The sequence below is a fragment of the Spermophilus citellus genome (genome assembly GCF_964194105.1).
Source record: "Spermophilus citellus genome assembly, chromosome: 5".
Taxonomy (NCBI): domain Eukaryota; kingdom Metazoa; phylum Chordata; class Mammalia; order Rodentia; family Sciuridae; genus Spermophilus; species Spermophilus citellus.
The window spans coordinates 81518276-81530977 of NC_138186.1; the positions used below are offsets into that span (position 1 = coordinate 81518276).

Consider the following 12702-nt stretch of genomic DNA (forward strand, 5'->3'; position numbering starts at 1 on the left):
AAAATTAGTTCTCATTGTATCACTTCTACAAAATTTAGCAATGTCACAGTCCATTTTAGCTTATCTTATATATGAAAGACTAGTCTAAACAGAATAAACTGCATTACTTCCCTGAAAAAATAACGCATAGAAGAAATATGTTTTTGTGGCTCTTTGCAGCTTTCTTTCTATTCTTTCATACCATTTTTTATAGTGGAGCTTAACAAAACATTGTTTATAAATAACCATTCTTAATTTCTCATATTCCATTACTTAAGATGATCCCTTGAAAATAGTGTTTTATTTATCAGGTATTGGAAACAAGGTATGAAATAAGAAAAACAGCTTTACTTTAGTCATTATTTCATTGTGTTGAATTTCTTTTTTCTTTTTTTACATTTTTTATTAGTGCATTATAGTTGTACATAATATGTTGGATTCTTCATAGGTAAATTGGCTATATCTGTTTTTTCTAATTCAAATGTTTTCCTGCATTATAGTTTCTAATTGGTTATTTTTTAGTTCAAAATAAGACATTGACTTTTTTTCTATATTCATTTGTCTGGCTTCCTAATAATCTTGTTAATTAATATACTTTATTCCCCCCTTAATATCCTCTTTAAGATTCTAAAATTAGGAAATACTTACACTGCTATATTCAAGATTCTAACTTAGTTAACTTAATAGTTAATTTTTCTTTTTGATTGTCTCAATTGTAGAAATGCCAATAGAGACAAGGGTACATTACAGAGCATCTAGTTTAAAATCTTAAACCACTTGTAAATTGTATAAGTAATTCAAGTTTCAAAAAGAAAGTTAAATACAACTTTTATGCTAGGAGGACCATGTGATTTATTGAACAAATCAGTATACTTTTTATAGTGAAATGAGGCCCTATTTATAATAATATGTCCATACAGCAGGTGAAAACCAGAATTACTATAGGCAAATCAGGATAAATGGGTGTCCTTATACTAATCAAAGATTCCTTAAGTAAAAATAAAGCAACACCCATCATTGTTTTTCATTAATGTATAGGCTGGTTAGAGCTGGCTGGGCCTTTGTAAGTTAGATCAAGCATCTGTTCAGCTGGCAGTTTAGCTGTAGGCTGATTGGTATAAAGTGGCCTTCAAAGAGACTCCTCAGCCCTGTCATCTCATCTTCCAGCAGGCTAATCTGGGTTTATCAATTCTTACCTTTGATTGAATTGCAAAATAATATATTTGCTTACATTTGTTGGGTGCAATAGATTGGTCTTAATGTCTTAAAAAATTATTTAAAATATCTTTGTCTTTAGAAATGAGCCGATTTCTAATTAATTTTCATGGTAATTAATTTTACTAAAATTAAACATTGTTTTTCCTTAACGATAAACAAATAGTTCAGGTACTAACAATCTAAAGAAAAAATATTTTATTTTAACATTTTCCTGTCAATTTTGCTAAATGTAGTAGGTGTGCAAACTCTAAAAATTGAAATTCTAAAGCATTGATCATAAATATGTTATTAAATGGAATGTAAATGTATGTCTTATAAATAGTAATATACATTGATTTTTACTATATTAGAAGTATATGATTACAAACTTCCAAAATGATTATTCAAAATGTATTTGTTAAGAGGCCTCCAAAGTAAGAGGAAATATTGCCTTTTATTTTATTTATTTTGGTACTTGGGATTGAACCCAGAGGCACTTTACCACTGTGCCAGATCCCCATTCCTTTTTCTTCTTTATTTTGAGACAGGATCTCACTACATTGCTGAGGCTAGCCTTGAACTTGGGATCCTCCTGTCTCAGCCTCCTGAGCCACTGGGATTAACAGGCGTGTCCTACCATATCAGTTTACCTTTTAAATATTAGGGGAAAAAACTGCTGTTTGAACATTTGTTTTCATTGGCATGGAAGATAAGATAATGGGATTAAATTGTAGCACAGCAATTTCAGTTAGTTGGTAAACTGAGGGAAATTTTTCCCTCATAAATATGCTACTATTTTTTATTTATTTATCCCCTGCAGGGTGTTTAGATTCATTGCAAATTTTCACTGTTATGAATAGTGCTACAATAAACATGGGGATGCAGTTATCTTTGTGGTTAATGACATTATCTCTTTGGAGTATATCCCAAATAGTGGGATAGATCATATAGTCTGTTTTTAGTCTGTAGATAATATAATCTATTTTTCATCTTTTGAGGAATTTCCATACTGTTTTCCATAATGACTGTACTAATTTACATTGTACAAAAGTTACTTTTCTCCACATCCCTATGAGCATATATGTTTTGTCTTTCTTATGATAACTATTCTAATTGGTGTGAAATAAGTCATTGTAGTTCTGATTTGCAATTCACTGATTAGTGAAATTAATTAGTTCATGTACTTGTTGACCACCATTTATAAGTCATCTTTTGAAACATGTCTGTTTAGATCTTCAGCCCATTTTTTAATTGGATTTTTGTTTGTTTGTTTGTTTTTGATGTTCAGCTTTTTGAGTTCCTTATACATTCTGGATGTCAGTTCCTTGTAGGATGAAGTTTGCAAATATTTTCTCACAATCTGTAAGTTCTCCCTTAATTCTGTTGATGATTTCTTTTGCTGGGCAGAAGTTTCTTTCTTTGATATAATCCCTTTGTGGATTTTTTACCATTTTTGCTTTTACCCTCACAGTCCTGTCTTAAAAAAATTTACCTACACCATTGTGTTTGTCCTGTTTTTTCTTGAAGTTATTTCATAATATTGGGTTTAACATTTAGGTCTTTGATCAATTTTGAGTTGAATTTTTATGTAAGGTGAGAAAGAGATCTAGTTTCATTCTTTTGCATATGTATATCCAGTTTTGCCAGCATCATGTATTGAAGAGTGTCTTCTCTGCATTGAGTTCTTGGTAGCTTCTCAAAAATCTGTTGGGTGCATGAGCGTGGATTAATTTCTGTGTTCTCTGTTCTGTTCCATTGCTCCACATGTCTGTTTTTATGCTAGTACCATACTGCTTGAGTTACAATAGCTTTGTAGTATATTTTGAAGTTAGATATTGTGATGCCTCCAGCTGTGTGTGTGTGTGTGTGTGTGTGTGTGTGTGTGTGTGTGTGTGTGTTTAATCACTCAGGATCACTTTGGCTATTCTGGATTTTTATTGTACCAAAAGAATTTTAGGATTGTTTTTTCTATTTGAAGAAAGTCATTAGGGGTTGATAATATGGCAGTGGTAAGAGTACTTGTGTAGCATGCCCAAGCACCCCCCCACTCCACCTCCTCAAAAAAAAGAAAGGAGAGGGAAAGAAATAGAGTTGTTGCTATTTTGATGGGAATTACATTAAATCTATAGTTTGCTTTGGGCAACAATATTGGTTCTTCCATTCCAAGAGCATGGAGTATCTTTTCATTTTTCTTGTGTCCTCAATTATTATTTCTTTCATCAATAATTTATAATTTTTTGAGATCTTTCACTTCCTTAGTTTAGTTTATTCCTAAATATTTATTTTTATTGCTATCATGAGTGGAGTTGCTTCCTATTTTTTTTTTCAACAAGTTTATTATTGCTGTATAAAAATGCCACATTTTTTCCTATGTTGATTTTGTATCCTGCCACTGTACAGAATGTTAAGTTCTAACAGTTTTCTGATGCAGTAGATTCAGGTTTTTCTATGTATAGAATCATGTCATTTGTAAATGTGGATATTTAACTTCTTCATTTCCAGTATGGAACCTCTTTATTTTTTTCTCTTGCCTAATCTTAAATAAGTGTAGTGGAAGTGGATATCCTTTTCTTATTATGTATAGTATGATATTGGCTGTTGGTTTTTCATATATAGTTCAAGTTTTATCCTGAAGGGAAGTCGAATCTAGTATCTGTTGAAGCAATCATATGGTTTTGTCCTTCATTCTGTTGGTGTTGTATCACATTTATTGAGATGCATATGTTGAACTGTTCTTATGTCCCAGGGATGAATTCCACTTGATCATAGTGTTTGATCTTTGTGTTGTTGGTTTGATTGTATTTTATTGGGATTTTTGCATCTGCGTTTGTAGTTTTGTTGTGTCTTTTTCTGGTTTTGCTCAGGGTAATCCTGGTCTTGTAAAGAGTTTGGCAAATTTCTCTCTGCTTCAGTTTTTTTGGAATAATTTAAGAAGAATTGGAATTAATTCTTTTTTAGGATTTAATTAATTCTTTTGTAGGTTTTAACAATAAAGCCATCAGGTCCTGGATTAGAGATTTTTAATTAGTGCTTCAATCTCATTATTCATTACTGATCTGTGTAGATTTTGTTTTTTTCTTGATACAATGTAAATAGGTCATAAGTGTTCAGGAATTAATCAATTTCTTTTAAATTTTCCAGTTTCTTATGATCTTTCATTTTTCTGTGGTATCAGTTGTAATGTCTCTTTTTTCCCCTCTTAATTTTAGTCTTCTTTCTTTTTTCTTGATTAGTCCAGCTAAAAGTTTGTTGATTTTTGTTTTATCCTTTAAAAAAAAACCAAAATACAACACTTTGATTTTGATCTTTTCTATTTTTTTAAAACTTCAATTTTATTTATTTATGCTGTGTTCTTAATTTCATTCCTTCTATTAACTTTGGATTTGGTTTGTTGTTTTCTTAAATCTTTCAAGTATATTATTAGGTGTTTAAGATATCTTTTTGATTTTGATATATGTCTTGTTGCTATAAACTTCTCTCTTGCTTCCTTTTTTGTGGTACCCCACAGGCTTTGGTATATTGTGTTGTCATTTTCATTGGTTTCCAGAACATTTTTTTTCTATTTTATTTTTTTTTATTGCCCATTGGTAATTTAGGAGCATGTTATTCAATTTTCACTCTTCTCATTGTTGATTTGTAGTTCTAATCAATCGAGGTCTGAGAGCATACGTGACATGATTTACTGAGACTTAGTTTCTGACCTAACATGATCTATGCTGAAGATGTTCTATGTTCTAATGAGGAGAATATGTATTCTGTTGCTCTTGAATGAAATGTTCTGTAAATATCTGTTAGGTCCATTTGCTCTAGAATGTGATCAACCCAGATAGGTTTTGTTTTGTTTTGTTTTGTTTTCTGATTTTCTGCTTGGACAGTCTGTCCATTTGGGAAAGTGGGGTGTTGAAGTCCCCAACTATTTATGTATTAGTGTCTTTATCTCCTTTTTATGTCAAATAATACTTATTTTATGTATTTGGATGGTCCTGTGTTGGGTGCAAGGATGTTTACAATTACTATGTCTCCTTGCTAGAGTGATTCTTTTATCAACATGTAATGATGTCTTTGTCTCTTTTTGCAGTTTTCAATTTAAAGTCAGCCTTATCTGATATTAGTACAGCTACTCCTCACTTGTTTTTGCTTTCTGTTTGTGTAATATATCTTTCTTTTACTGATTGCTTAGTCTGTAATATCTTAATTATTAGTGGAGTTTTTAATAAAGAGCAAACAGTTGGGTCTTGTTTATTGTTGTTTTAAATCTACTTGGCCAGTCTGTATCTTTTGATTGGTCAATTTAATTCATGTTTTAATATTCTCTAGTAATACACATGAAATGTTGTAACAGTTTGATTTGATTTAGGTATGTTTGGGATATTCAATAATCTTGCATACTACTAATAGTAAATAATGAGGAAAATATCGTTTGGGAAATAAATTGAAAAGAATACTTTTATGTTGTCTTATTTTATTTTTGGATTAAAACAGTTTAGTTTTAAACTTTGTAGCTACTACTGCTCTTTTTAGTTATAAACTGGCATCATTTCTGTGTCCAGAGATATTCTACTATAGAGTAAAGAACATAAGATTTGGAAATCAAGAACAAGGATATGGATTTGAAAGTTGTATTCTTAATTTTAATAACATCACAAAACCCTGAAGCTTAAATCCTTTTAGAAAAGCCTAGGAAAACTCAATAAACCAAATTATCTCAAATTCTTTGTATTTATGGTTCTGAGGTCATTAAACTCATAGAAATTTATGGTTTGATTAAAGGACTATCAGCAAAAATTAAGAAAAATTTGACTGCTTTTTTGATTGATTGACAATGATTATATTAGTTATTTTTGCCACTGTGACTGAATGATCTGACTAGAACAATTTTAGGGGAGGAAAGGTTTATTTGAGGGCTCACAGTTACAGAGGTCTTAATTCGTAGAAGGCAGGCTTCATTCTTCAGGGATCCAGGTGAGGCAGAGTATCATGGCAGAAGAGTGTGGCAGAGGGAAACAGCTCACATGTTGTTCGGGAAGCAGAGAGAAAGACTCCACTGGCCAGATATAAAACATATACTCATAGTCATGCCCCAGTGAATTACTTCGTCCAGTAACACCCCATCTCCTTCCAGTTACCACTCAGTTAATCCCATCAGTGATTAAATTATTGATTAGGTTAAGGCTGTAACCCAATCATTACTTTTCCACACTTTCTTGTATTGTCTCACATGGGAGCTTTTGGGGGAACACCCCACATCTAAATCATATCAGATTACAACCTTAAAAACCATGATTCCTTCTCTATAATGTCATATATGAATTGATAACTTCTATTTAAGTAGAGGTGATTGACACAAGAAACCACCTCAAGATTAAAAATTTAAAAATAGAAGGAAATTAGAGACAACATCTCAAAGGGAGGAATGTAAATACTAAGCAGTATTAAAAATAGACAATATAGAACAAAATGACAAATACAAATGATTCAAAATTTTCGTGTCCATACATCTCAAATTGTTTTTTTGAGTTTTCCTGCTTAAAGACAGCCTTTAACACTTTAAATCCAGTATTTTTCTTTTTATAACATTTATATCCCATATTTTGGGAACAGATACCTACAAATTTAAGATGCTTATTTAGAGCCAGGTACAGTGGCCTGTGTCTGTTGTGCTTGCATCTCCTGAGGCTGAGGCAGGAGGATTGCAAGTTTGAGGCCAGCCTCAGCAATTTAGCAAGACCCTGTCTCCACAATAAAAAGGACTCAGGATGTAACTCAGTGGTAAAGCACCCCTGTACCAAAAAGTAAAAAATGAAAGAAAAGAAGAAAGAGTTTATTTAGTGAGTTGAACCTTTTTTCATTACAAAAGTACCCTATTTTATAGCCTGGCAATGCTGTTTGCTTTAAACTTTGTTATTTTCTGATATTATGACAGTGTTTTTTTGATAACACTTGCAAAATATACCTTTTCCTATTTTTTTTCTTCGTGTCTTCCTTTTCCTTGTATTTTCATATTTTTCTCTTGTAAACAACAATAATGGGATTTACCTTTTACATTTTCTAGATCACTGTCTTTTAACTGGACTATTTAACCCATTTATATTTAGTGTAGTTATTGATATATGTGTGTTTACATCCATTCTTTTATATTTTGGTTTTTGTATATTCTCCTTTTGATCTTTCGTGTCATTTCTATTCATGATGTGATCTCTGCCAGTATTTTCAAGCTTATATTTCCTAAGGGATTTTATGTTAGCTTCTTTCAGACCTTTAGGGCAATACCAATCTAAAGCCACTTTTTATTCTTTAATGAAAAGTTTCAGATACCCACACACATCTCCTAACCTCACCAAAGGTTTTTTTTTTTTTTTTTCACTTATTGGTGCCCTCAACCTTTTTTCAGTAAAATTCCATCTCTTACAGATAGAATTTTGTTTTTATCCTATTAACAAAGTCATTATTTTACCTGAAATTTTTTCAAAACAATTCCTTAATATAAAATAATTAGATTTATGTTCACATTCCCTCAGTCATCTTATACATGTGTTTGTAAATTTCACTTATTTAAATCAATATTCACAAGAAATTTATAGGTTTCATTTGCTTACACATCTTTTAGATTTTTTAAAACTTTATGATTGGTGGTCTAATCTAGAGGCTTAATCAAATCCCAGAGAATTAAAAAAAATTTTTTTTAGTTGTTGATAGAACTTTATTTTTTTATTATTTATATGTAGTGCTGAGAATCAAACCCAGTGCCTCACACATGATAGGCAAACTCTCCACCACTGAGCTACATCCCCAGCCCCTAAATCCCAGTAAAATATTTGAAAAGAATCCTCAAGTGGTAGTGTGTACTTCCTGTTTTATTACATCAGAGGACATTTAACACCTGTCTCTCTCTTTTGTTTCAAGATCTTTTCAGATGTCATAAACCTGATGGATACATTATGAAGTTCCCTATCATTTAATAGATGCTATTCATTGAAAATCTTTGCCCATAGTCATTTTATTAAGAGTTACAAATGGTGATATTCTAATTCTGGGTTTCCTTTTGGCATTATTAACTGGGATTCTCTGAAGAATTTTGGCTCATTATCTATTTTATTGCCCTGAAATTCAGTTTGCCCAGAGTTTTTGCATTATGTTCTAATATCTTTCAAATATGGTCAGTTTTTATTTAATGTCATTATAAACTCATGAATTTTTAACTTTGTGATGATAATATTGCATCATCCTATTCAGCTTGGTTTCTGTGAACTTTCCACTGAACAAGCCACATACTAATTGATAGCTTTCTTGCTTTCTTCTCAGACTACTCAGACTATTTAATATTCCCTGCTCCAAACCCAGAATCAATCAAGGAGCCCCAGTTCCCTTTATTGGGAAATAGTATGAAATCATATGTGCTAAATGAATATATTTTTGTTGGATCATTACTTCTAGGCTTCTTTTTCTCATTTTTATGAGAAAATACATCATGAGTTTATACTGATTTCCAAATTCTAATTTAAGATTACGAGATTTTCCTTTTTTTTTCATATTTGTATTTTTTTTTTACTTACAGTGCAAATCTTGATTCCCAGCAACATAGATTGATATTTACTTGCTTTATTTATATATGTGTACAGACATATCTGTGGAAGAATAGCAACATTACTACCAAGACAATAAATATTTGAAATTTCTCTGTGGGTCTCTTTTATTGCTGAGATATATCCTATAAGGAAAAAAGACAGTCAAAATTACATTTTTAAAATTACTCGGAAAAATTCTCTAAAATTGCAATCAACTAGGGCTGGGGTTGTGGCTCAGAGGTAGAGTGTTCACATATCATGCATGAGGCACTGCATTCGGTCCTCAGCATCACATAAAAATAAATAAATAAAATAAAGGTATTGTGTCCACCTACAACTAAAAAATAAATATTTTTTAAAAAATGCAATCAAGTAAATAACATTAAGTTAATTTGTTTTAGGGTTGTTTAGGGATTACTGTTTTGCCTTTTTAAAATATTTTTTTAGTTGTAGTTTGACACAATTCCTTTATTTTATTTATATATTTTTATGTGGTGCTGAGGATTGAACCTAGCGCCTCACACATACTAGGCAAGTGCTCTACTGCTCAGCCACAACTCCAGCCCTGGTTTCCTTTTTACTTAATTTTATTTTGTAATCTTTATGATTCCAAATCGAAACATTTTAAGTCCAGTATATTGAGATCTTCTTTTCATCCCTGTCCTTCCTATTTCTCCATAGGTAGCAATTTCATTTTTATTATTTTTTTGTTATATTCTTTCATTTATTTACTTTAGAAAATATAAGCAAATAATAGTTATAACCTACAGCATAAGTACATAGTATACATGCTTTCTGTACTTCACTAAAATTATCTTAGAAGTCACTCCTTTGGATAAACTGATACTTCCAGTCCTTATTATGTTTGCATGGTTGCATCATTGTACCCTTGTTTATTCATAATTCTTATATTGATGAATGTTTTGTTTTTTGTTTTATCATTTTGCTATTACAATTAATGATACAATGAATATAGCCTTCTTCATACATCATTTAATAATTTTTGCCATAGTATTTTTGGGATATGGTCTTAAAAGTGGTATGCTAAATTAAAGGCTATCTATGTGCTTTTACTCCTTTTGTCAAATTACTGTATTTATGGGATTGCACCATTTTGCATTCCCAACAGGAGTGTAGGAGAATTCCCTATTTGCCAACACCCTTTCCAGCAGAATGTTTTGCCAACTGTTGAATTTTAGTCAGTCTGATAGGTGAGAAAGGATATCCTGTTATAATTTTTTCATTTTTAATTATAAATTAGAAGTTGAACATCCACATATTTGAAAATGATTTGCATTCTTTTTTCTGTAAGCTGTTTATTCATACTATCCTTTTTTTCTTTTTTGGTGTTTTTGTTGTTTTCTATTTTTAAATTGTTTATATTTTGAGAATATTATCTAGGTTTTAAAAATCAAGATTAAGATCTCTGAAATATATCAGCATATGCTCTCAGAACAAAAATAGCTTCATTGCTTTGCCCACCTCATTGCTATTTTTTCTTCCTGTAAATTTGGATTGGTAATGCCTATACTATCTTGTCAGTTCTTCAGTAATTTTATAAGATATATTCTTATAGCTTACATTATAAATTTAGTTGTCTTTAGCAAGAGGTTGTTCTGAATAACCTACCCTAACAGCCCTTAAAATAGAAGTATTTTATCCTTTTATTTTTAAATTTGATTTTTCTACTTGATATTTTTTCTAAAAATTTATTAACATGCACATTTTAACATTATGTTCATTTTAAATGTTTATGCCTTCAAAATATCACTGCTTTTCATAAAACATATATTTACAATAATAGATTGCTTTCATAAATGCTAAGTGAAAAGTAAACTTCATTTAAAATAATGTATTTACTTTTAGCGTTTTGCTTTTTTGTTTTGGTTTTTTTTTCCCCCCGTATTTTTAGTACCTAACCCACTGTCTATCACATAGGTAGGTCTTCAATAATTAGTCATTTGTGTGTGTGCGTGCATGCGCTCTAGAGATGATTCAAAGTGTATGTGAAGATATATATCAGTTATATGCAAATACTGCACCATGTTATATAAGGGACTTGAGTATCTACATTTATCTAATGTCATTTTTCACATAAATAGAAAACATAATTCTAAAATTCATATGGAACCAAACACACACACACATACACAGACGTGCGCGCATGCACGCAAACCACCATGACCTGCAACAGAATGGCTATTATCAAAAAGAGAAGAACAACAGCAATATACCAGGTACTGCTGAGCATATGGAATAGAGGGACCTTTGTGCACCATTGGCGGAAAGGTAAATTAGTAAGCCATTATGGAAAACCATATGGAGGTGCCTCACAATGGAACTACATATGATCTTGCAGTCCCACTCTGGGTATGTATCCAAAGAAATTTAAATTCATACCAATTTACATTCTCACCAATGGTGTACAAAGATTCCTTCGCTTAACATGGATATTGAAAAATTCCTAGAAATTTTTACTTTCCTTTGATTCCAGGCCTCTAGCTCATTTGATTTTTGTTCTTAATTATCTCACATTTCACATTTGGGATTGAACTCAGGGGCACTCAACCACTGAGCCACATCCCTAGCCCTATTTTTAATTTTTTATGTAGAGACAGGGTCTCCCTGAGTTGCTTAGTCCCTTGCTGTTGCTGAGGCTGGCTTTGAACTTGCAATCCTTCCGCCTTAGTCTCCAGAGCCGCATGGATTACAGGTGTATAGATTAACTTTGTTATTTTAACACATATGTAGATGTTGAAGCACAGCATATTTTTAAAAATCTGTTTTAAAATAACTTCCTCGTTTTTCTTTAGTTTTTACCAGATTCGTGCATATATGAAAATTCCACCAAGAATTCCCCACAGAGTAGAAGCCAGTTTATTGCAAGCAACAGGTAAGCCAAGGAATATTTTCAAATTAAAAACAAGTCTAGAGTAATATTGTAATGGTCAATAACTTTTCTTAAACATTCCTGTTTTTTTTTCATTATAAATATAAGATACCAAACATCATTACAATATTCCTTGTAAGAAATATATTTAGGACCTCAGTAGAATAGATTTGTTATCATGTGTTTTGGATTTCTTACCATGAACACATAGAAGAATGTTTACAAAAGCTGAATGAAAACAGTAATAATAGGATCAATATATCATGTGAGATGGAATTTTAAAACATAAGTGAATATGCACATGTAATTTGACCTAAAATCATAAATGTATTTTATGATTAAATTTGATAATATGCAACATTGTGTTAAACAAGTTTTTCCCTGGGCTAGCAAATCTAATTAGAATACAGAGCCAAAAGGCAATGTAGGAAGATACAGAATAAACAAGTTAATTACAGTTCTTATTTATTTACTTCTTTGGAGAGACTTCAGTATTTAAGTGTTCAAGCTAAAACTAATGACCTTCACATAATCTGTGGCTATTTTTAAGTTCCCGCGTGCAGCATATAGGTTGAGCTTCCCTAATCCAAAAAACAAAATCAAAAGTGCTCTACAATATGAAACATTTTGAGCCCCAATAGGACACCACAAGCAGATATTTCCATGCTTGACCTCAAGTGACAGGTTGCAGTCAAAATGGAGGTGCACTAAATATATTGTGTAAAATTACCTTCTGGCTATATGTATAAGATGTATATGAAGTACAAGTGAATTTGTGTTTTTATTTGGGTCTTATCACCAAGGTATCTTATTATGTATACGCAGATATTCCACAATCTTAAAAAATTAGAAATCCAAAAACATTCTTGTTCCCAAGCATTTTAGATAAGGGACACTAAAGCTGCGTTCTGTTTTATTCCATATATTTAGGAATGGTTAATGAAACATTGTACAGAGTTGCTATATCAGTTGTAAATCTGATATTACTAGCTTTCAAAGCATTATAAAAATAATACACACCTAACATTAAATCTAGTCTGAGCATGATTCAATCAATATTTGAAACTTAAT

At 31.2% G+C, this 12702-nt stretch overlaps 1 protein-coding gene across 10 annotated transcripts in view; it reads left to right on the plus strand.

The window, feature by feature from the left end:
- FAM135A (family with sequence similarity 135 member A) overlaps positions 1-12702 on the plus strand; it is a 108741-nt gene that overhangs the window by 11559 nt on the left and 84480 nt on the right. For 9 of the 10 annotated variants that reach the window (XM_081295549.1, XM_081295546.1, XM_081295555.1 and 6 more), the window contains exon 4: positions 11555-11634. In XM_081295549.1, the coding sequence (XP_081151675.1) occupies positions 11555-11634 (80 nt within the window). Of the gene's footprint in view, positions 1-2464; positions 2539-11554; positions 11635-12702 lie in introns of all 10 variants that reach the window. The other variant, XM_081295552.1, reaches the window with a different exon arrangement.